The sequence below is a fragment of the Stegostoma tigrinum genome, chromosome 8 (genome assembly GCF_030684315.1).
Source record: "Stegostoma tigrinum isolate sSteTig4 chromosome 8, sSteTig4.hap1, whole genome shotgun sequence".
Lineage (NCBI taxonomy): Eukaryota > Metazoa > Chordata > Chondrichthyes > Orectolobiformes > Stegostomatidae > Stegostoma > Stegostoma tigrinum.
In genome coordinates, this window is record NC_081361.1 from 34,184,233 (window position 1) to 34,205,505 (window position 21,273).

General features: G+C 41.7%; 1 protein-coding gene across 2 annotated transcripts in view; it reads right to left on the reverse strand.

Annotated features, from left to right (window-relative positions):
* The window catches only part of LOC125456590 (regulator of G-protein signaling 8-like), a 47,544-nt gene that overhangs the window by 11,281 nt on the left and 14,990 nt on the right, over window positions 1-21,273 (reverse strand). Inside the window, exons 2-3 of one of the 2 annotated variants that reach the window (XM_048539838.2) lie at window positions 16,241-16,329; window positions 6,839-6,949 (exon numbers count right to left, since the gene is read on the reverse strand). In XM_048539838.2, the coding sequence (XP_048395795.1) occupies window positions 6,839-6,949; window positions 16,241-16,329 (200 nt within the window). The remainder of the gene's footprint in view (window positions 1-6,838; window positions 6,950-16,240; window positions 16,330-21,273) is intronic. The other variant, XM_048539839.2, reaches the window with a different exon arrangement.

The window sequence follows — 21,273 nt, forward strand, 5'->3', positions numbered from 1 at the left end:
CCTCAGAATTACCCTTTCAGAATCGGATACACTCCCCCCACCAAGGTCTTATTTCATTAGTAATATTGTACATTTGTTATTTTATTCCTTTCGTAAGCTTACCAAGGAATTTATTTTCACAGTGATCTTTTGGCTGTATGTCCTTCTTAAAAACTCACTGTTATTAAAAGTTCAACATGTCTGTAGGTCATCAGGGATTATCCTCCATGGTCATGGCAATATAATGACACACTTCCTCGTGTCTAACTTGAAATTTGTCACATGGCCATTGATGTAAATGTTGCCCTGCTAAGATATAAGGCCTGGACCAATTACTTCACCTAGGAATACATTATGCTTTTCTTCTAATGTAAACTGTTCTACCTCATTAACCTATTATTTTGTGTGGGTAGCTATTTGACTTCTTGCTTGTGTGAAACTGTATTTCCATTTTGCACATTTTCTGAAAGTGGCCTATGCTTTGACAGCAATAATGACTTTTCACTTCCAGTGCCTGCTCTATTCACTGTAATAGTTTCTCATTTGTATTTTTCATGGTTTTGAGTCATAAGAGTTTTATTCTGTTGATCTACTCTTCTTAGAATTGATTTATATTGCTCCCAGATCTCTGCTTCACTCAGCATATGGGTGGCTTTCTCTTTAGTCAAGTCTTCTTTAGATTGCAATAAATCTGACAGATTCATCAGCAAATAAGACAATAATTCTGTCTTTAATGAATTCTGACTTGAAGTCACCATACTGCATTGCTCCACTAATCTGTAAAGATGACTAATGGAATAATCTATTTTACTTGTTTTTATTTGGATGTTGAACTCTTGGCTATTAAATTGTATTCTTTCAAGAAGTTAATTTGTTCTGACAAAGTAATTTTCAAAAACTTCAAAGGAGTTTTACCTCTTGCTGTAACTTAGTCAGCAATTTTCACAATTGTATATAAAAATACATTTCCCTTCTCAGCTTCCGACTTAGTATCTACTTTGGAAGCTATTTTTAATCTCAGAAATTGTTTTCCCATTATGTCCAATCCTCCATTCTATTTGGTCCATCTCTGAATGTAAGTCTTCTAGATAATATTTCTGATGCCATATGAAAATCCTGGAATTCCCTTCCTACTAGCATTGTGGGTCAACCCAGAGCAGGAGGACTGCAACAGTTCAAGAAAGCAGCTCACCACCACCTTCTCAAGGGCAATTAGGGATGGGTAAGAAATGCTGGCCAGCTAGTGATGCCCACATCCCACAAAATGAATAAAAAAAGTCTTCATAATCCAATTATTAATTTTGCTTGCTTAAAATACTTTTATTTTGCAGTAATAGCCAGTCTGTTGCATTTTTTACTGGAGAGATAGTTTCCCTGTGTTTTGTGACTGAAGTAGAAGAATCCTATCATTTTGCAGTTAAAAAAGCAAAACTTTTTCATCTGAAAATAGGGGATTCTTGCCCTTCAAGGGCGAAATAGAGCATGCCTGTCTCATTGACGAAACAGAGAATTCCTGCAGTTTTTGTGGCTTCGCTCTCTGGGCCCTGATTTTTATAACTTTAATAAATTATTTGCACTTTAATTTGTTTTACTGAAAGATTCCCTTTCTTCATAGTTTAAGCAAACGATTCCTACTTTATTGCTTTATCATGTTCTTCTGTAGGATCTCTCACCTTTTCTGCAGCATGTAAACATTCACTCTAACTTTCTGAATAAAAAGGGTTAGATAGGGTGGATATGGAGAGCCTTTTTCCTAGGATGGTAACGGTGAGCACGAGGGGGCATAGCTTTAAATTGAGGGGTGAAAGATATAGGACAGATGTCAGAGGTAGTTTCTTTACTCAGAGAGTAGTAAGGGAATGGAACACTTTGCCTGCAACGGTAGTAGATTCGCCAACTTTAAGTACATTTAAGTCGTCATTGGACAAGCATATGGATGTACATGGAATAGTGTAGGTTAGATGGGCTTCAGATTGGTATGACAGGTCGGCACAGTATCGAAGGCTGGAGGGCCTGTACTGTGCTGTAATGTTTTATTTTAAAACAATTGAAAGAAGTGTGGATGCTGTAAATCAGAAACATAAACTGAAACAGCTGGAAATGCTCAGCATTTGTAGAAAGAAATCAAAGTTAATGTTTCGGGTTGAGTGACCCTTCCTTAGAAAGGGTCTCTAACTTTCTGTCCTTGTTACACAAGCATTACCTAGGGTTCTGATATACCTGGTAGCATTGTTTTAATTTCTGGCTTTGTGGAGTCCCTGAATCTGCAACTTCTGATTAATATTTCTTATGTAGTCACTCATTTCTCCTCCTATTTGGATAATAGCTGGGCAAGGATGGAGTACAGTGCAGATTTCCTAAAATTATACCTGAACACGCAGGGTAAAATTTTGAGATGGCACTAACTAGGATTGAATGCTTTGGAATTTAGAAAGTTATACCAGGAACAAAGACCAGGACAGCACAGGAACAGGGCCTTCAGCCCACCAAGCCTGTGCTGACCCGTGATGCCTTTCTGAACTGAAAACTTTTTTGCCTCTATGCATCTGCATCCCTCTGTTCTCTGCGAATTCATATATCTATCAAGATGTCTCTTAAATGTTGCTATTATATGCACCTCCACCACCTCCTCTGGCAGTGCATTACCTCCCTCTGTGTAAAAAAAAAATGCCTTTCACACGTCCTTTAAACTTACCCCCTTTTACCTTAAACCTACGTCGCCTAGGAGCGGAGTAATTTGGAGTTATGGAATAATTTGATTGAAATTTTCAAGATGTTAAGGGGAATTGGGCAAGTGGATTGCGTGAAACTCTTTCTACTGCTTGTGGAGACCAGGACTAGTCTCCAGGGATACAGCCTGTGACTTAGACCAGGCCTTTCAGGCATGAAATAGGGAACACTTTTACACAGCTAAACTATCGTAGAAGTTCGGTACTTTCTTCTGAAAATGGCAGTTGACGCCCGGTCAATTGTTAATTTTAAAATTTTGTTAAAAGTTTTTGTTATCCAAAGTCATGATGGAGTACAGGTCAAAGGTAGGTGGGTACCCGATGTTACCTTGTGGATCAGCCATGACCTCATTAAATGGTAGAATCGACAGAAAGTGCCAATTCCAGGTTCTTAGTCTCCCACAAACGTCATGAAGGTGGCATGGGCACTGTTAGGAATGAAAAGGAGTCAGGAATTGAGGTCTGAATTTGGGATAGCTTCAGGGCATCATAAGGATGGTGGGAATATCCCAACTCCAGCATCCTCCGTACCATTCCTAGGCTTTCCCATTGTTTTTGGGCCCTTTAAGGGTGTAGGCTGGTTTGGGTCATGAATCTGCAGCTAGCACTGGCCAGCTCCAATGGAGAAGTAAACATGGCGTTCCACCATTGACTTCCATGGTCTCAGGATGACTACTTAAACAGCCATGATTCATAGCACCTCTGTGTTGTTGTGGACCGCTGTCTGCGTGAGCAAACCTTTTGGAAGGCAATTTCAGAAGGTCCTCCTCATTGCCAGGCTATTCCCCTCACACCCATCCCATTGTCCCTTATAGATCATAGAACAAAAAAAAACCATACAGCACAGTACAGGCCCTTCAACCCACAATATTGTGCCGACCTATTATCCTACTCTAAGATCAATCTACCCTGAATACCCTACATTGTACTATCATCCATGTTCCAATCCAAGAGTCGCTTAAGTTTTCCTAATATATCTGACCCTACCACCAGTGCCAGCAGCACATTCCATGCACCCACCACTCTCTGTGTAAAGATCCTACCTCTGACATCTCCCCTATACCTTCCTCCAATCACCTTAAAACTATGCCGTCTTGTAATAGTCATTTCTGTCCTGGGAAAAAAGTCTCTGACTATCCACTCCATCTATGCCTCACATTATCTTGTGCAGCTCTATCAAATCACGTCTCATCCTTCTTTGCTCCAATGATAAAAGCCCTAGCTCCCTCAATCTTTCCTCATAAGACATGCCCTCCAGTCCAGGCAGCATCCTGGTATATCTCCTCTGCACCCTCTCTAAAGCTTCGACATCTTTCCTGTAATGTGGCGACCAGAACTGAACACAATATTCCAAATGTGGTCTAACCAGTGTTTTATAGAGCTGCAGGATAACCTCATGGCTCTTAAGCTCAATTCCCCTGCCAATGAAAACTACCACACCATATGCCTTCTGAACAACCCTATCAACTTGGATAGCAACTTTTAGGGATCTATGGATGTGGTCCCCAAGTTCCCTCTGTTCCTCCATACTGCCAAGAATCCTGTCATCACCCTGTATCCTGCATTCAAATTCGACCTTCCAAAATGAATCACTTCACATTTTTCTGGGTTGAATTCTGTCTGCCACATCTGTGCCCAGTACTGCATCTTGTCAATGTCCTGTTGCAACCTACAATAGCCCTCCACGTTTTCCACAACTCCACCAAATTTCATGTCATCGGCAAACTTAACTACCCACGCTTCCACTTCCTCATCAAAGTCATTTATAAAGATCACAATGAGCAGAGGTCCCAGAACACCAGAACAGATCCCTGTGGCACATCACCGGTCACCGAGCTCTTGGCTGAATACTTCCCATCTATTGATAGAAAGTAATGATTCCCCTGCCAGGCTTTGTCTCTCCATCCACCCTCATGTCTCTTCATACGAGACTATGTACCTCCACAGTCTATGCATGCTTATCCTGCAATGCCTCATTATGTATTCAAGGCCGAGAGTCCAACTACAAATCATTCTCTTGAAACACCTGAGACCCTGCTTGAGTGACTGCTTTGGCCATCTGATCTCTACTAGCAATTTCACAAAGTTTATTTTCACAAGGTTGAGAGGTATCAAGTGCTTGCAGTTTCCGCTACTGAAACTTTAAAGCACTTAGGTGATTGACACTTTTATTAGACTACATTGAAAAGGGGTTTGTTAACATTCTTGTGCATATAACAACTTTCATAAAATAATGAGCTTTACTTTACAAATACAACTGTCACTCTGCAGTTTACTGTCACTCTACCATTGGCTGGATGGCTGGTTTGCAAAGCAATGTGATGCCAACTGCATGGGCATAATTCCCTCAACATCTGAGGATACCACGAAGGACTCTCCTCCTCCCCTCACCTGAGGTATGGTGGCCCTCAGGTTAAATTGCCACCAGCCATCTGTTTCTAATGGGAGGGCAGCCGCATGGTCTGGCAAGACTATGGCAACACAGCAGCTTCTAAACAGGGTGTAGTGGGTGAATGCACTTGTGAGTGCCATAGCCTGGCAGAGATAGCATGAAGGGCAATGATAAATGTGTGGGAGGGCATCACTGGTGTGAGAGGCATGAGGAGCTGTAGGGGTTGTTTGGGGAGCATTAGGTGGCATGCGTGGGACTGGAGGAGGTGTGAGAGCTGGATGATCTTTATGTTTTTATTTCAACTCAGCCTGAGTAGTAGCTGCTCCCAAAACTTACCCTGGGTCAGCAGACCCAACCGCAAATCGCACCAGTCCATGCAGACTTGCATCTGCATCGCTCTGCTCTGCTACTACGGCTTCCATGGTAACATTGAACCTGATAATCTACTATCTCTCAACCGTAACATTATAATTTGATGATCTGTCAGACAGAGCTTTCCATTTTCTGTTGCTGCTGAAATGACAAATGATTGACAATTTTTGTACATCTCAGTCTGTACATCTGCTTCTGATTGCTTGAGGAAAAGTGACACCTATTTTACTAACTTTGTGCCATTCTGCCTTTCATCACAGACAGGAATGATTGACCGGGCACAGAAAACATCCACTCTGAAGTTTCAGATTCAACAGCATTCAGAATTTTCCAGAATTTGTTTCCCTGCCTGCTTTGTTAACTTGCCAATCCATGTCATTTAAGAAAAGTTGAGTTCTGCACTCAAAAGGCAAATGAAAAATTAGAAACAGGAGTAACCCTTTCAGCCCAGCAAGCCGCTGCAACCATTTAATCAGGTCGTGGCTGATCTCCACCTCAATTTCCCCTCATTTGCCTTGGATCTATAATCCCTGAGATCACTAGATAACAAATATTTTTCAATTCTTGACTTGAGGAACGTCAATTGACTCAAAATTGGCAGCAGATCCGGGACTTCCCTGACTGAACGGTTTTAATGTTAAAGTGATGAGCTTTTGATTGAAGTGACGAGACCAGCTTTACAGATATAAATTACAAGTAGTTAATGAATGGTGCTGAATTACTGAGAATGATTCACTTCTAAGGAGGCACTGCGTTATGGCCTGGCAAGCCTTTTCTCATTCTGTTTCCAAACAATTCCCCCTTTATTCATTTACGAGATGAGGGCATCGCTGGCTAGGCAGCATTTATTGCCCATCCCTAATTGGCCAGAGGACAGCTGAGAGTCAACCACATTGCTGTGGGTCTGGAGTCACATGGAGGTCAGACCAGGTAAGGGTGACAATTTCCCTCCCTAAAAGACTTTAGTGAACCAGATGGGTTTTTCCTGACAATCAGCAATGGATTCATGGTCATCATTATATTCTTAATTCCAGATATTTCTATTGAATTCAAATTCCACCGTCTGTCACGATAGGATTTGAACCCCAGATCCCCAGAATGTTATCAGGGTCTCTGAATTAACAGTCTAGCAATAATACCACCCCCCCCCCCCCCCCCAATGATTGGTGCACTGGTGCAAACTGGTTGCACGATATCCTGTCAGCATTAGAACATAATGTTGCATTGAAAATGATGCTCACTGCTCCCTGCCGTTCGACGAAGTGAATTTCCCAGGAATGCCAAAAGCCTCTTTGTACAGTTAGAACCGTTGATTTATTCTCCCATCCCCTGCGCCATCCTGAATTTTAAAAACAAAATCACTCACTTCATACATCTAATGGGTTTCTCATGCTTATTGGGCAGAAAAGAGCTGAAATCGCTGTAGGAGTCAGATTTCTGTGATAAGCAGCCCAGACGGGTTTTCATTGCTCTGGCCCTGTGGAAAGACACAGCAACAATCCACTTTGAAAGGCATTCCCAATGAATTACAACATAATAGCTTTCACGAGCAAATAAGATTGATAAAGTTCACTTCAATGTTCCTGAAATATGATAAAGTCATCAATGTGCCTGGGTAGATTTTGATTTTGACCCATTGTATAAAACAGGAGAGAGCCAGATGGCAGCTTATTTTACATTTTTGCACTGCAGTTGCAATACAAATGGGAAGAAATGTAAAACAGGCGGGCATTTTATGTTATTCTGCAAAGTCATCATCTATATCCACTTAAATTAGCCAGAAATAGCATTTAAATCAGCAAAAGAACAACCAGATACAGTATGTACAGAAGAATCATTATCTAAAATCTGTTGCTATAACAACATTCGTAAACATGATTTGAATGCAAAGATAAAAGTCATAGTTAAATATGTGATTTTATTCCTGGAGAGATAAGTATAGACTGTTGGATTATTACTGCACGCTAGGCAGTAGACTTCACCAAATGGATTCATAAATCAAATCAATACAATAATTATAAAAAGATTTTCTGTCCCTCATATTAAAAAATATATATACATTATCTATAAGTGCATGGCAAAATGTTTCAAGTTGGACATTACAGCAAAAACAATAACAGTATCAAATTTCTCATTTGAGCACTGCTCTTTTGGACATTTCCATCCAATGCAAAAATAGGAACATTATTAAATATGACAAAAACTATTTACATTCCAATACAAGTTACCACAAGTTCTATCAGTTAACAGACCTTTGGTATATTAAGGCTTTAGACCACAGCCTTTCTTACTGAAGTCCTTTGTTGTAGATCGTTGTCCTATAAAGTGACCTGGGCCCACTGCATTGTGCCGTACATGAAACCACCTTTAACTGTTTTGTACTGAATTTGTTCATTTTACCTCATGCTCCACATCACTTAATTGAGTGATAAATATGCATCAGCTCACTTCAATACGTTTCATACTGGGGTATAATTCCAACAGGACTGGACAGAGTAGATGCAGGGAAGATGATCCTGATGGTGGCTGTGCCCAGTACCAGGGGTCACAGAATGAGGATTCGGGGTAGACGATTTAGGACGGAGATGAGGAAACATTTACTCACCCGAAGAGTGTTGAGCCTGTGGAATTCATTACCACAGGAAGTAGCTGATGCCAAAACATTGAATGTATTCAAGAGGTGACTAGATATGGCACTTGGACGAATGGGATCAAAGATTATGGGGAGAAAGCAGGATTAGGCTATTGGGTTCTACAATCAGCCATGATGGTCCAAATGGCCTCCTCCTGCTCCTATCTTCTATGTTTCTATGTCTCTGAATTTTGTGATTCTCATAGGAACAACCTCTGTTAAAATTGTGTTGGGGAAGTAACAAGGCACTGGGTAATTTTTGACAGCATCTTTTCAGCAGTTAGCCTCGGAGGGCTAAATCAAAGTAAATTTAATTTAAATAAATAAAAGTACATATACTGTTCTGAAGAGATGTATGACAATATATTCACTATGAAGGATTACATGGGCAGTAATACGCACAAAAAAAGGGTTCATCTGCAGCTATTCATTGTACCAGTTTAAACCACCAATTAAACCAAAATTGCTATTGTGAAATCACATCTCTAGTTACAACTTTATATCAATTATAGAAAAGAACTTGATGATCCATGAATTGATGAGCATGAAAATGATGAGAGACCTGTTCTGACACAAATGCATCTTTTTTTTAAAAAGCTTATTTAGCTTTTTGTCCAATATTGAAAATAATTAAATTTGCTAATACTGCTAAGGAGGGCAAAATCGAACAGTGCCAAACATTGGATGCAGGGATATGATTGATGTGTGTTGGTTCTTTCTGATGCAGACGCAGTTGCACAGAAATATGGTGCTGCCTGCTAATTTAAATGAAGTCCCCCATCCAGAGAACTTTAATATGTGACAAGTAACATTTAGGACACACAAGTGCAAAGCAGCAACCGTCTACAACAAGAGACAATCTAACCATGACCCTTTGACATTCAATGGCACTGTCATCACTGAACCACACAATGAACATCCTGGATCACTATTGACCAGAAATTTAGCTGGGTTGGCTGTATAAATACTATTGTTACAAGAGCAGTCAGAAGCTAGGAATACTGTGGAAGTAACTCACCTCTTCACTCTCCAACTCCTGTCTGCCATCCACAGGGCTCAAGTCGGGAATGTGATGGAATACTCCCCACTTGCCTGGATGGGTGTAGTTCCACCAACACTCAAGAAGCTTGGCACCATCCAGGACAAAGCAGTCTGTTCAACTGGTACAACATTCACAAATATCTAACCCCTCCACCACCGATGGTCAGTAGCAGTAGTGCGTGCTATCGATTATCTGCAGAAATTCGCCAAGTCAACTTAGACAGTACCTGGCAAACCACAAAGCACTACCATCGAGAAGGATAGGGGAAGGGAATATATGGGAATACCACGACCAGCAAGTTCTTCTCCAAGCCACATACTGTTTAACTGGATAATACATTGCTGTACCTTCAATGACACTGGGTGAGAATCCTGGTGCTGCCTCCCCAACAGCATTGGGGGGTTTCCCTACACCCAATGGACAGCTGCAGTTCGAGGAGATGTCTCACCACAACATTCTCAAAGCCAACTGGGGATGGGCAATAAATGCTCGCCGAGCCAGAAAAGCCCACATCCTCTGAATGAATTAAAAAAGACACGATAGCCAATTTACCCAAACACGTAGCATCACACTTGCTGACAGTCTTTGTCATATGAATGCTGAAAGCCTAGTGGAGGGTACAGCATCACCATCATTGGAGTGGCCTAGCCAAAGACTGCTACTGGTAACAATACCAGCGAACATATTGATGTATTCATACCAACTCCACATTTTCACTTCCCACCTCCCCCCAGTGCACAGTCTCCAATGATTTACAAGCTATGGCACGTACCTCTTGCCTCCTCTTCCCCAAATGCAAACCCAACCTTCTACCTTTCTCCATTTAGCTGCCACCACCTGGACAGTGTGCCATGAGAATAAAATGCCTGATGACGTAACATGGCCATTCAAGCTCACACTCAACCTATATCTCGGATATCAGGACTGCGTGTGCTTTAGATGACAGCACATAAGTGCAATCTGAGGCAATGAGACAACATGCTCCAGTCAGCTAAAGCTAAAGAACAAAGATTTGGAAAGTGCCAACTCTCAAGGGTTGCATTGGAGTTCTGATTCAGGGAATTCAGGTGATCACTATGATGGGACAGGCTATTAAACAAGGCTGCTGGGTATGCCTGGTGTACTGGCAGGCTTGGTAGCAAATCAAATGAAATACTGAGGAACAGAAAGGATTGTGGCACTAACTAGGCACCAGGGCTTTGCACAGAGTGTAGAGCCCATCCTTTTCAGCATTGTGGTGATGGCCAACTTCTTGAGAATGTTTGTGGACCCAACCATGACCCAATGTCTGACTTCCACTGCAACTCCTTTAAGTAGCTGAGTAGATGTTTGATGTGAATAAGAAATGTGAATACTAGAAGACTAATAAACTGCACATGGGATGTAATACAAAAGTGCTGGTCATTAATTATATATTGAAGTGTCAGTGGCATAGTAATGTGGATGAAAGTTGTATTTTTGTATTTCCTATACCTCACTTAGTTACTGGGAAGGGTGAAAATGGCAAGTATCTTGTTTCCATCACTTTTAAATTGCTAATGACTGGTCTTATTGTGAACTCTATGTACTTTCTTAGTCCCAACCCACCAGCTTGGGATGAAAGTGGCGGAGCATTTGCATTAAAAATAATGGTAATTGCTGAAGCTAGTGACAAGTGTGATTATATAATGTGAAAACAAATCTTTGGAACAGGTCTGGAGACAGCGGAACAATGAAGCACTGTTTATGCTGCAGGTTGAATTCACGTTACATTCCCTTTTTTAGTGAACTTGGCACATGTTGGGCCTCAGTTCCTTTCATTAATCTGTTTCATGTTGTGCGCATCCTGTAATGCCTTAAGTAACATATCATTTCCTCTTAGCAATTAATAAAACAGTAGTTACGATATTTCATACCACCATCCCTGGGTTCTGTGGGTGTTTTTGTCACTTTCTTAATAATGCACCAATTCCTCCCTTCTGGCTTTTCCCACCTTTTTCCCTATTTAACATCCACATTTCCCATTCAGGAAATTCCCAGACATCTGATAATACTGCTTTTTACAAGAGGTCTTTGACAAGAACTTGAAAGAAGTCTTGATCTCAGCACCTCAGATGCGGCTTGTGACTGTGTCTTTGAAAGTCAGAACCCCAAGGCCTGATCAAGGCATTGCTGTAGTGCTTTAGGGCAATATATTCTCCATACATTTCCAGCTTACAGTTTGAAACAATTGATCTGCCCAGCTGTGAGAAAAAGAGGAGCACAAAAAAAAATGACTTGGCAAGCTGCAGCCAGTAAGAGCACCAAACTAAATTACAGAGAGAACGAGAAATGACAGCATGAGAGAAGAAGGATAGCAAAATACAAAAGCAAAACGATCAAATGAGAAACTGTGAGTGAATGGCATGAACAAAGAGGGGAGATGGAGAACATAATCCCTTGGCAGACACCAGGGGGTTAATTTTAATCAAACGTGGGACTGGTGAAATTGGTAATGACTTTAAAACTGACATGTCAGTAGATCCTGGGTTATTATCATTCCATAGTGTTATAACTATAATGTAGCCTGAGTAGCCTGAGATACTGAGTTCGTCCAGTAGACAGAGAGAGAGAGAGCTAGAGGGAAATAACAGACAGAAAGCCTTGGCCTGGGCTGTGGTTGAATTTGGCCATCAAGGCCCCCAATTATTTGATATCATTGTATAATAATGCAAAGTGTGGTGGTTAATGCAATGATACGAGTCAGGGTGTCAAAGTGCTCAATCTCTGACTGCGTAGTGCAGCGGTTGATTCTGAACTGCCTTCAGACTGCCTAGTAATAGAGTACCATAAATGTAGCAGCAGCATCACCACGTGGTTCTGGTTTCAATGCCCTCACAGGAATGTTCAGTGTAGCCAGAGAAGCTGTGAAGAGGTGACCTATGCCACGTTGCTAAACTACCATTTCACTTATTCGCTTTTCAGTTGTAAACTCCAATGGGAACTTATAGGTGTGGGTCCTTGCTAACCTGCACATAAAATCTGTGGTTTGGAGTAAATTAGGCACTTAACTGTGAAGTGGGGTAAGCAAGTTAACCAATGGACCACCGGTGCAGATTTCTGGATAACTTGATTTGTAGAGGTGGTATGGCAATACATTTCTGAAGGTGTCTGACACGCTGATGGCCAAACAACAGGTTTTACTAGAGACGAAAACACCAGTTGAAATATTACATAGACTAGACTGTTTGGATTACCCAGTAATTAACTAAAAGGATCAGATTGCAATGAACGTGGGTTCTTGGTTCCCTCTCTCACTCCTCGAACATTTCTTGTCAGGGTGATAATTTCTCTCAAGATCAATGATTCTCATCGAACAGGCGATTTTCTCACTACTGGAAATATAATTTATACAGTGCCCTAAATTTTAAAAAAATCTCAAGGCATTTCATAGAAGCATTTTGAATTAAATTTCAACACTGCTTTAGGGTTAGGGATCAAATAAAGAGATATTAGGACAAGAGCTTAAAATCTTGGAGAAAGTAATGTTTGAAAGATTGCTTTAAATGAAGAGACAACAGTGAGGTTTAGGAAGAAATATAAACCTGTTTGCTTCACCATGAACACACATACCTTGACGGTCCAGAGCTGGAGTGATGAGCTGGAACTTGTGCTCAGAGACAGGGTGCTAGTCACTGCACCTCTGAGTACCTCAGAGTTGTGGCTTTGAGGTGCAGTGACTAGCAGGTACTCAGAATTTTGACTGAAACACAATTCTCTTGTTAGAAACAGATTGAGCACCAGATTTTCCCACAATGTCAGAGCCTTGATAATGTGACCAGCTTTATCCCCCCGCTTGCTGGCTGACAGAACAGCTTCACAATCTTTCTGGAAGTGTCCTCCAAATTGCTAGGCCCCTTCAGAGGGCAAGAGGCTCTGCAGCCTGGGCTACTTCACAAGTAGAGATAGGCACCGCTGAGACAGATTGAGAACTGTGGTGGCCTCCTTGAAAAACAAATGTATTTGGAAGCATACCTTTATGCTGTAAAATAATGAGGGGCATAAAGGTTAGGGGCAGAATCCCCTCTGGGTAAATCATTTGGGAGTAGCCTTGCAGATTGTGGGCCCTTCTTTTGGACATGGAACAGGATGGCTGATGACAGTCCACAGGATGTTGCAGGGATGGGATGGCTGGGGGTGCTGTGTGGAAATGGTATTCATTCATTCACTTTGGGTCAGAAGCCTGAAACGTTTGCAGTAGTGGTCTACTTCTAAGGATCGGGCAGGTGATCCCACTTGCAGTCCACCTCTGAGAAAGTTTCCAGTGAGTGCCAGTGGAACCATTGGGGAACTAAATGAACAATTCAAGAAACTAACTGAGTAAACAAACTGATTTCAGTGGTGGGAGTGCAAAACTTGGATCTACTGTTATTTATCAATTTATACTATAATCAGTGGTCACCTAGGGTGCTAATACACTTGAACCAGTCCTGCCCTCAGTGGCAGGAATGTGTTGGTGGCCATCTCTATTTGGCTCAGCTCTATTTGCCTGGCTTTCCCTCCCTCACCTCCAAGACCACTCTCAAAGGACCAGACCAAGTCAGCTTCAACAAAGCTTTTCATTAAGCATGTGAAGCAAATGATGTAGAGGGGGGAAAGCAGCATTCATCCTCAAAGAACTAACTGTTATCATTCAGCATTATTTTTTTGAAGCATACATATAATTGTGAGTGAATATATGTACGTGTGTATGTGCTTTTAAAATCTGAAAACAGCTTTCAGGCTCCAATCCACCAAGCTTGTAATCAGGCCTCCTGTTCCATACAATTGGAAATCTATCTAACGTTCAAACCTTGCAGTCCAACTTTGTCATATGAAGTTAAAGTTAAGGGTGGTCTTGAAATGTCAAGATGTCACCCAACAAAAACAGGCTGGCATCAGTCTTTAAAAAATGCCCTCTGTGATCTCCTTGGTGCAGACATTTGCCATCCACCCCTGAGACCCTAAGAAATCCTTAGACATCATCAGCCCCAGACTCTCCCCATCTCCAAGCACACCTTCCCATTTCTTTCAACTTGCAGATTCTGCCTTCTACTATCTGAGTCCCATGGATGTGGCATCTCATTGCCAAATGCCAATTCCCTCCCTGGAGCGCCTACAATCCCAGCTCACTACCTGACTGGGTTGCTGACTTGTAGCCTAGGGACTTAGGCAAGGAAATCTTTATAAGAGTAACAATAACTCTATCATTGAATCCTGCTCCATTCTAACACTTCAATATTTTTGTATAAAACAGAGGGCAGGAATGTATTTGATCTATTAGCACAGCATTGTCCCAGACCAAGCAGTGTACTTCCTTAATCTAATTTCCCTGCTCTTTTTCCATATGCTTTCTTTTTCAATTACTCATGAAACAACTCCACAGACGCCAGAATCCTGTCACCAAGTCACCCTCGATTTACACGTGGTGAGTCCTTGACACTGATCCAGTTCTTAGAGTGACCAGAACCTCTGACCCTCCTGTTTACATCTGTCAGCCAGGGCTCCCGGACAGCACCAGATTAACAGCCCCAATCAGAGAACTCATATTCGATGAGGCACACCTGGTTGACCTTGTTACTCTCACTTCAACGTATCCTTTTTAAATGATCCAATATGACCAGTGCTTACATTCTGTGAGAAAGCATTCCTTCCTAATTTCCCTTCCCATTTGCTAATGCCTTCTTATTGAGTCATACCTGGATCGCCTCCATTTTTATGAAAACGGCTACAATAATTTCAGTTGTTCTTCGTACTTTTATCTCCTCACAGCAGCGTATTGAATCAACCCTATATCCCCTTCCTATTTTCTCAGCATCCTCTCTGTATCATGGATTCTAAACTAGAATACAACACTCCTTGTGTGATCATACCAAGATTTAATATAAATTCACCATTACATTTGAGATTTCACGTTCTGCACATTTGTGATAAACCCAATATTCCATTACCTTCTTTTTAGGCCTCATTCATTCAGGTGCCGTTTTTAATATCTTATGAACCTAAATTCTTTCAACACTGTTGTCTTCATTTCACACGGTGTTCTGCATTGTAGGTGCAAACATTGCTATTTTTGCTATCTCAAACTGACTGACGTGGATTCTGTCTGCTGTATGTGTTTTAGCCTGTTATTATTTTATCACTAGCTAAAAATAATTTTCTTTGGATTTCAGAACTAATTAGTCACTGTCCAAATTTGGTACCATTTACAAATTGGGAAACCTCATCAGTCAGTATCTGAATCCTTGCTTCCCAGTGTGAACACAAACAGTCTCAGCCTGGGCCAATCACTGAGAAATTGTCCGTACCTCTGGCATTCTGCTCACTTGTTTTTCATTCATTGGCTATTTTCTTCACATTCTGTACCTCTTCATTAGCTTTAATAATCTTTCCTCAGTGTTAATTCTTAGTAGGGCACATGATATCTGTTGTCCAGCACAATTTTGAACTGACCATTCTTCATGCATCAATCTCCATATTATGTGCCAGCAAATATTTGACTTAAAGTGAGTGTGACTGAGTCAAATTCTGTTCTCCCTACATGATGGGCCAGCAAGTGTCCTTAGATCACAACTGGGTTTGGTTATCTATGTCCATTGCTGCCCCCAGTCCCAAAGTGCTCGGGCAACTGACATGCCCAATCTCCCTAGCTGTGGTTAGATCAAACTGCAAATCAAGCCTTCCTTTGCCATACAATGCAGTCACAATGACTTTGGTGAGATGCATGTAAAATAAAACTTAATTTGTTTATGCATTTTTAAAAATAAATTCCCCTGGTTAACACACGGCGTGAGCATTAAATAATCAGGGTTGTCTGGCCTTTTTGGCACCAAATCTTTCACCGAGCTTTGGAAGAAACCAGATTGAGGAATAGTTTCCCACTGAATGCCTGATGGTCATACAGTGGCAAAGACAGAATCTGGTCAAATGTAGAATTCCACTTAACCAGTCAGATTGATGCCAGCTCCAAGCTGTCCTGGCTCAGGGAGAATCAATTGAAATGGGGGCAACAGATGTAATGCCTGTGCCTGTACATCTGAATATATGACCTTTCATATTCGGAAAGGTCAGCTGCGAGCAAAATAAAACAGACTCACTGTTTAGCACTGCTCCTTTTGTCGACAGTCTTCTCTTTGTGAACTCTGCAGTCGGGCAAACTGTCTGTGTGAAGCTGTGACAAGCTGAGCTGTGGAGATATGAGAAGCAGGGTGTGTGATTTCTCTCTCATCAACTCGCCCGTCAGCCTGCGATTTTGAGCGCAATGTTTTTTTCCGAAACGCTTTTCGCTCGACAGGAATGTCAACTGTTGAAAGGAAGGCACTCTGTTGACTTGAACACAATAAAATTTGTCAACCCTCAACACCCATTCCAACCATTGTGTGTATTTTTGTTTTCAGTTGGTGGGACCCGAGTGCAGCTCATCCTATCAACGTGCATCATCTTTTACTTATCCTGTGCCTTTATTGTTGCTGAAATTAATTGGACAGCCATATAGACAGAAGCAAGAATAGAAAAAATTTGTTTGGATCAGTGTTCTTGGGATGAATTGCATTGAACTTGAATGCTGAATAATTTGCGCTTTTTCTCCCCAAACTGCAACACACACTAACCAAAATAGAAAGTTTAGCATCTTATGGTATTCAAAGCAAGAATATTCTGTGTTCTGCTGCAGAAATGAAATATAGCCTTATTATTTTGAAGCCATTATGGCCTTTGTTGTAATATATACCTGATGCAAATAATGCTGCTACATTGTAGAATTTCATCAGCAAAATGAACAGTAGATGGTAATGCTGTGCAGAACAAGTTTGGAGTAATGCTGAGAGTTGCTCGCTAAGTTGGAGAAGATTCTTAATTAAGCTAAAAGTCAACCGTCACTTCGCTGTTCCCTTAAGGCTAAAACACTGAGATAAAACACGGCTAAATATAGCTCAGATTCCAAACTCAGCTGCAAAGAGAGAGGGAGATTCATAATGAACACATAAAAGATTTGATGGAAAATGACTTGAAGCTAGCACTCAAGGACATCAGTCACAAGCATTTTGCGATTAGGCTGCAAATGTTACTGGACTCTTGGGGACTTTGAGGGTAGCAAGAAATGGGCTGTGCAGGGTTTATTACAATCAGACGACACAAGAGATTTGCTATGCTGAAGAAAGTATTAATGTTAAAACCGCTATTCCATGTTAAAGTCACGCACCAGATGGCCACGTAAGGATGTTTTCTATTTGAGGCAACTTATTTCAAATTAACTATGAAAATCCCTTTGCCGGATGATACTATATGATTGTGGGGCACAAAGTAGCTGAATTATAATTGAGGTGGGTGGGTATTCTGACCTCTTTTAGAACACAGGTTATAGAACATAGAATATCGAACAGTACAGCACAGGAAAAGGCCCTTCAGCCCACCATGTCTGTGCCAACAATGATGCTATTCTGAAACAATCCCATTTGCCTGCACTTGATCAGCATCCCTCTATTTCCTGCCTGTTCATAGGTCTACCTAAATGCCTCCTAAATATCACTATTGTATCTGCTTCTATCACCACCTCTGGAACCGGCCACCCCCAGCTTAAAAAACTTGCTTTGCACATCTTTAAACTTTCCCCCTGCGGCATAAAACTACTACCCCACGTACTTGACATTTCCAACCTGGGGAAAAAGTCACCAACGACCGACCTATCCATGTCTCTCATAATTTACATACTTCTACCAGGTCGCCCCTCAGCCTTCAACGCTCTAGTGAAAATAGTCCAAGTTTGGCCAACCTTTCCTTACAGCTATTACACATCAATCCAGGCAACATCATGGTAATCCTCTTTTGCACCCCTTCCAAAGCCTCCACATCCTTCCAATAGTGTTGTGACCAGAATTGCATATAATACTCCAAATGTGGCCTTACTGCAATTTTATACAGCTGGAACATGACTTGCCAACTTTCATACTCCATGCCCCAACTTATGAAGGCCAGCAAGCCATGCACCTTCTTTACCACCTTGTCCACTTGTGTTACCACTTTTGGGGAGCTATGGACTTGCACCGCAAGCTCCTAAGGGTCTTGCCATTTATGGTACACTTTCCTCTCGTATTTATCTCCCAAAATGCATCACATCACACTTGTCCAGATTAAATTCTATCTTCCATTTCTCCACCTAACTTTCTAACTGATCAATATCCTGCTGTGTTCTTTGACAGCCTCCTTCTCTATCCACAACTTCACCAATTTTCATGTCATCTGCAAACTTAATCGTTAGACCACCTCCATTTTCATTCAAAACATTTATACATATTATAAGCAACAAAGGCCCCAGCACTGATCCTTGCAGAACATGCTGATTACAGACCTCCAGTCAGAAAATCATGGCTCCACAACTACCCTCTACCTTCAACAATAAGGCTAATTTTGACTCAAACTTAGCAATTCAACATGAAGCCCATGTGATTTAATCCTCTGGACTAGCTAGCCATGAAAGACTTTGCCAAATGCTTTAGTAAAGTCTATGGAGACAACATCCACTGCCCTACCATCACCAATCACCTTCGTCACATCTTCAAATATCTCAATCAAATTTGTGAGACAAGACCTTCCCCACACAAAGCCGTTCTGACTAACCTGAATAAGTCCCTTCTTTTCCAAAAGTGAGTAAATCCTGTTCCTAAAATCTTCTCCAATAATTTCTCTATGATACAAGGCCCATCAACCAATAATTTCCCAGATTATCCCGTTGCCCTGATTAAACAAGGAGCAACATTGGCTATTTTCCAGTCTTCTAGGATCTTGGCTAAAGAGGGTACAAAGTTCTCTGCCAAGGCCCCAGTAAACTCCTCCCTGCCTCCTTCAGTAACTTAGGTTAGATCCTATTTGGCATTGGGAATTTATCTACCTTAATGTTTTTCAAGACACTCAGCCCCTCATGCTTTTTAGTATTGGCATGCCCAAGAATATCAAAATACCCCTCCCTGATCTTACCATCAGCCATGTCCTTCTCCTTGGTGAATACTGATGCAAAGTACTCCTTAAGGATAGCACCCATTTCCTCTGGCTCAATGCATAAATTCTATCCTTTGTTCCTTGAATGGACCAACCCTTGCCCTGGCCACCCTCTTGTTCCTAATATATTATAAAATGCCTTGGGATTCTCCTTAATTCCACATTCCAAGGAAATTTCATGACCCTTTTAGTCCTCCATATTTCTGTTTAAATTCATCACTGTTTCCTTTACATTCCTGAAGGAGTTTGTTTGACTTCAGTTTCCTAAACCGCACATATGCTTCGCTTTTCTTTTTGGCTAAACCTTCAATATCTCTTCTCATCCAGGGCTCTTGAATCATGCCATCCTTACCCTTCATTTTCACAGGAACATGCTAGTCCTGAACCCCAATCAACTGGTGCTTAAAAGCCTCCTGCATGTCAGATTTGTACTTACCCTCATACAGCTGTCCCAATCTAATTTCTTGTGTTCCTGCCTAATACTGTTGTAATTAGCCTTCCCCCAGTTTAGTATCCTCACCTGAGGAACAACTTCATTCTTATCCATAACTACTTTAAAACTTATGGAATTATGACCACGGTTCCCAAAACGGGTGGCCACTGAAACTTTGATCACCTGGCCAGGCTCATTCCTGAATACAATGTTGAGGAATGAGCCTGGCCTGGTGATCAAAGTTTCAGTGGGCAACCGTTTTGGGAACCGTGGTCATAATTCCATAAGTTTTAAGATAGTTATGGACAAGAAGTGTGGCCCCCTTCCCTAGTTGGGCTATCTACATATTGTTTCAAGAAACTCTCCCGGATGCACCTAACAAATTCTGCTCCATCTAAGCCCTTGGCACTAAGGGAGTCCCAGTCAATATTGGGGAAGTTGACATCATCCACCCTGTTGTTTTCACATCTTTCCACAGTTTGCTTACATATCTGTTCTTTCAATTCCCACTTGGAGGCCTATAATATAACCCCATCGCAGTGACCTCACCTTTCTTACTCCTGAATCCTGCCCATATAGCCTTGCTGGATAAGCCCTCCAAGATGCTCTCTGTTGGTGCAGCTGTGACATTCTCCTTAGTCAGCAATGCTACCTCCCCCATAAAAAAACGATAGAACTGTGAATCCAGTTCTGAGGAAAGGTCACTGGACCCGAAACGTTAACTCTGACTTTTTCTTCATAGATGCTGCCAGACCTGCTCAGCTTTTCCAGCAATATCTGCTTTCGAAGCTACTTCCCCCGCACCCCACCCCCCACCACCCCGTTCCTTTTACATCACTCTGTATCATGCCTGAAACATCAAAATCCTGGAAGACTGAGCTGCCAATCGTGCCCTGCTGTCATCTAAGTTTCCGTAATGGCTACCACAGTGTAGTCTTAAGTACTAATCCTGACTCTAAGCTCATCTGCCTGACCTGTTACACTCCTTGCATTAAAATAAATACACTTCAGACCAGCAGTCCTGCTGTGTTCATTAACCTGGTCCTACCAGTTCTTCCAACTAGACTTACTAGACTTAACCTCTACCTTCTACTCAATCACTTCATTTGCTGACCTACTGCTCTGGTTACCACCCCCTTCCACACTTGGTTAAACCCACCCAAATGGCAGTGGCAAACCTCCCTGCAAGAATATTGGTGTCCTTCCAGTTGAACTGCCCCTGGAAGAGATCCCAATGATCCAAATATCTGCAGCCATCCAACACCAGCTCTTTAGGTAGACAGTATTATCTTCCTATTTCTAGCCTCAGTAGCACATAACACAGGGACTAATCCCAAGTTTACAACCCTTGAGATCCTACTTTTCAATATCCTACATAGCTCACTAAATTTCCTTCGCAGGACCTCATCTTTCTTCCCACCCATGTCATTAGTACCAACATGGACAATGATTTCTGGCAGCTCGCCAACAGCTCAGGGTCAGTCCCTGTATTGGCTTTGGTAAGAAGTCTGCTTTCTTGTTTTACTCTACTGTTGACACAGAATGCCACCCCTCAAGCTATGTAATCAATGCATCCTTTTACTAGACAGTGATGCTTATGCTCTTCTGTCGACTACGGCTGATTACATTGACTGCCTCCTGGAAGGAAGGGTGGATTATGACTGAAAGTGAATCTACTGCTAACTCGGGCCTGGGAAAGGCACA